At 42.1% G+C, this 3966-nt stretch overlaps 1 protein-coding gene across 1 annotated transcript; it reads right to left on the bottom strand.

Moving 5' to 3' along the window:
* Window positions 1-1627: 1627 nt before the first annotated feature.
* On the bottom strand, window positions 1628-3731 carry LOC149029378 (uncharacterized). Its single transcript, XM_089143227.1, has 3 exons — window positions 3164-3731; window positions 2572-3033; window positions 1628-2118 (listed from the first exon to the last, which is right to left on the bottom strand). Exons 1-3 carry the CDS (start codon window positions 3729-3731, stop codon window positions 1628-1630), a joined length of 1521 nt encoding a protein of 506 aa, XP_088999353.1.
* Window positions 3732-3966: the final 235 nt, after the last annotated feature.

The raw sequence follows: 3966 nt of genomic DNA, 5'->3' as shown, positions 1-3966 counted from the left end.
TTTGGGTAAACGTTGGTTCTTTTTTTTTTATTTTTTGGTAAATGAAGCTTTAATTAGAAGAGTGGCAAGAAAAAGCCAAGACATCCTGAGTACACGCTTCAAGAAGCCAATGAGTGGAATTAGGCCAAACCGTCCTACTTCCATAGGACAGGGCCTTCCTAGCTAGATAGTCGGCTACCGAATTAGCCCATCTAGAGATAAATTGAACCGACCAAGAGGGTTCAAAATTTAGAAGTTGGCGAATATCCTCCACCACCCGATAAGCATCAGACTCCACAGGGATAAAAGGGTCCACAAAACAGTGAGCAAGCCTCTGCGAATCACATTCGAACACCACATGTCTTATCCCTAAATTCAGGCTCCACTGGATCGCCTCCCTTAACGCCAGGGCTTCACCCGTGAAGACATTTGAACAATCAACCGGGATTGAAACAGCAGAGATGCAGAAACCCTTTGGGTCTCTCAGAACAAAACCCATCCCTGCAGCAGTTTCACCATCCGCCATCGAGAAGTCAAAGTTCATCTTCATCATGCCTTCTATCGGAGGGATCCAAGTTCTAGGCACACACACAGAGGGAGCGCACACCTGCACAGAAGAACTCCAGAATTCCTGATAAGCTTTCCACGCTCTTTCCACAATCTGATCAGGGCTCCATAGTGAACCTTTAAAGCTGAGATCATTTATTGCCAACCAAGCAAACCAGCAGGTAAAAAGGAACAAACTGAGAACCTCCCTGTTCGTTTCTTTATTCAGAAATTGCAGAGTATCCCATTTATTTAAAATCTGAATCAAGGACCCATGATTTTGATCTTCAGCGATGTTTGAAAGGCCCATTCCAAACCAGATGGCCCTTGAGGACTCACATTTGAACAAAATATGATCTATAGACTCAATCCCTTTGCAGCATCTTCCACAAGTAGGATCGATCTTCACCTGTCTAATTTGTAAGTTCTCCATTGTAGCCACAGCTTGATTCATCGCTTTCCAGACAAATGTTTGTATTTTGGGATAACATTTAGCTTTCCAGATTAGCTTCCATGCCTTTGTAGAGACTTCTTCCCATTTGTGCTTTCGAGATGTTGATGGAGATGAAAGAGCTTGGGACTCCCTGTTGTTGCATAACAGGTGATATGCACTCTTCACCGAAAACACACCATTAGCAGCGGCTCCCCACATAACTTTATCCTCAGCTGGTAATCTCCCAATCTAAATTTTTTGTATTGCCAAGACCTCTTGATTTGTAAACAATTGATGTAATAATGGCCTATTCCAAAAACCTGAAGTGGGATCAATAAGATCGGATACCCACTGGAAAGAACACCAACTAGGTTTTTATGAGAATAACCTGAAATTTGGGAGACTTGGGATCCAATTTGAGTCCCCATATTGAGGTGTTCAGCCCATTACCAATTATAGAGATTAATCCTGCCTTAAGAACCTCTCTACCCTCCAGGATACTTTGCCATGCCCACGATGGGCACGCTCCCTTATGAGCCTCCAGGAAATTACAGTTGGGAAAATACACGGCTTTCATAAATTTTGCCCAAGTAGACTCGGGCTAAACCCAAAGATGCCATGCCACCTTAGAGAGCAGGTCCAAGTTGTGTAAAATGGGGTCCCGAAACCCTAGGCCTCCCTTGCTTTTAGATTTGCACAGCCTCGACCACGACATCCAATGGATCTTTCAATTTCCTCATCCTTCTGGCCCCAATAGAAATTTGAAATAGTCTTCCTTGTCTCATTATGTAACGAAGCTGGCAGAAGAAAATGAGATCCTGCATAAGAAGACATAGCCGATGCAACCGACTTTATAAGAATTTCTTGCCCCGCTTGAGATAATAATTTAGCTTTCCAACCATGGGTCTTCTTACTGATTCTCTCCCCCACTTCTTTGAACAAAGCAAATTTCTTTACTCCAAATTCGTATGGTAGCCCAAGGTACTTCACTGGCCCATCCCCATATTTGATCTTCAGACTTCTCGCAATCCACCTTCTAAACCGAAGATAAGTATTGGGGTTGAAAGTGCAAGAAGACTTGTTTTCATTGATCGCTTGCCCACTGGCTTGGCAACAAAGGTCCAAATTTGCCTTGAGGTGGTTGATATGTTGGAGATTAACTTCAGAAAACATTAGACAATCATCAGCAAACAGAAGATGTGAAATCCGAGGAGCTCTGTTTTTCACCTTGATTCCTTTGATTAAATTAAGGTCTTCCTCCTCTTACATAAGAGAACTTAGTACCTGGGAACCAAGAATGAAAATGAAAGGAGAAAGGGAATCACCTTGCCGAATGCCTCGAGAGGGGCAAAAAGACCCTTTCTCCACCCCATTTAATAAAAGAGAATAAGACATCCGAAGTGATGCACTCCATAACCATATCCACCCATCTCAATGAGAACCCTAGTTTTAGAAAAGTGGCTTTAATAAAAGGCCACTCGAGCCTATCATAGGCCTTCCGCATATCCATTTTCATGATCATGACAAGAAATTTTTTTCTCCCTTTTTTTTCCGATGTTTCACATACTGAAAAATTTCATGAGCCATGTAGATATTGTCAAAAATGAGCCTACCTGGAACAAAGGCCAATTGAGATGGGGATATAATACATGTAAGAGAGTTTTTGAGCCTGTCCGCAAAGATTTTAGATATGAGCTTCACCACCACCCCGCAAAGACTGATAGGCCTAAACTGATCAGCAATCTCAGGATTAGGAGATTTGGGAATTAAGCACACAAAAGTTCTATTCAATTCCTTCGACATTGTTCCACTATTGAAGAACTCCTTCACGCTTCGACACACCTCCTCATTAGTGATATCCCAGTATTTCTGATAAAATAATGGAGGAAACCCATCAGGCCCAGGGGATTTTGAAGGCCCCAATGATTTCAAAGTGGAGAGAATCTCATAATCTTCAGGGGTCCTACACAAAAACACATTCACATCATCCTCAACCATTGGATGAACCTTATCTAGAGCTTGAGCAAGAGCCACTTGGGAGATGCCTTTAGATGTTACTGCCCCGCTAAAATGATCTAATAATAAATCATGAAGTTGACTTTCATTGGCAGTCCAAGCCCCCATCTTCTTTCTTTAGTTTTAAGATTCTATTCTTTGTTCTCCTTTGGATTGTAGAAGCATGAAAGAAGGCAGAGTTCTTATCACCCAATTTGATCCACTCAATTCTAGATTTTTGATGCCAAATCATCTCTTCTCTTGCAAGTTCCTCATCAAGTAGGTCTTTCAGCCTCTCCTCCTCCTCCATAAATTCTTTATAATCAGCCTTTCTTTGAATCACCTCAATCTGCAGTTTCAGCTCCTTAATTTTCTCCTGAACAATGCCAAAATCCTCCTTGTTCCACCGCTTATATTCTTTTTTACAATTTTCAGCCTTTTGGCAAAAGGGGTGCCTACCATCCCTAATACTATTCGCCCTCCACCCTCGGACCGCCACCTCTTTGCATCTAGGATGTCTCATCCACATGGCTTCAAAACGAAACGGATGAGGCCCTCTAATCTTGCCTCCTACCGAATCCAAGAGCACTGGATTATGATCCAAACAAAAGGTAGGCTTAATAGTAACGGCTGCATCTTCAAACAATAAGTTCCACTCAACATTGGCAAGAACTCTATCAAGCTTGATCCGGATGTTTGCATTTCCTCTACGCCTATTATTCCACATAAAACAAGGCCCATGGGACCCCAGGTCCATTAGACCACAATGAGAAACCATATCCTAAAAACGCTTGATATCCCTGCTTCCAACTCTATTGCCATCGTCCTTTTCATGCCAACTTAAAAAACTGTTAAAATCTCCCAAACAAAGTCATGCACCAGCTCTATGGTTGCTTTTTCTCATGATTTGATCCCACACACTTTGTCTGTTGTCTTAAAGGAGCCCCATAAACACATGTCATAATAAAAGATTACCTTCACCCTTAACTTCCACATCCACTATATTCTTATCA

This window comes from Hakea prostrata, chromosome 1 (assembly GCF_041222555.1).
Source record: "Hakea prostrata isolate BN-2017 chromosome 1, UWA_Hpros_2, whole genome shotgun sequence".
Classification (NCBI taxonomy): domain Eukaryota; kingdom Viridiplantae; phylum Streptophyta; class Magnoliopsida; order Proteales; family Proteaceae; genus Hakea; species Hakea prostrata.
The sequence above is the reverse complement of the archived record's forward strand: the minus strand, read 5'-3'. Positions and strand labels throughout refer to the sequence as shown.

What these genes read in the sequence shown, in the direction of transcription:
- LOC149029378 (XM_089143227.1), bottom strand. Translation starts at nt 3,731, where the DNA reads ATGGTTTCTCATTGTGGTCTAATGGACCTGGGGTCCCATGGGCCTTGT. An exon ending in AATTGAGTGGATCAAATTGG is followed by an intron (nt 3,034 to 3,163) that starts GTGATAAGAACT and finishes ATTTATTATTAG; the next exon opens with ATCATTTTAGCGGGGCAGTA. An exon ending in TCAATTGGCCTTTGTTCCAG is followed by an intron (nt 2,119 to 2,571) that starts GTAGGCTCATTT and finishes TGTTTTCTGAAG; the next exon opens with TTAATCTCCAACATATCAAC.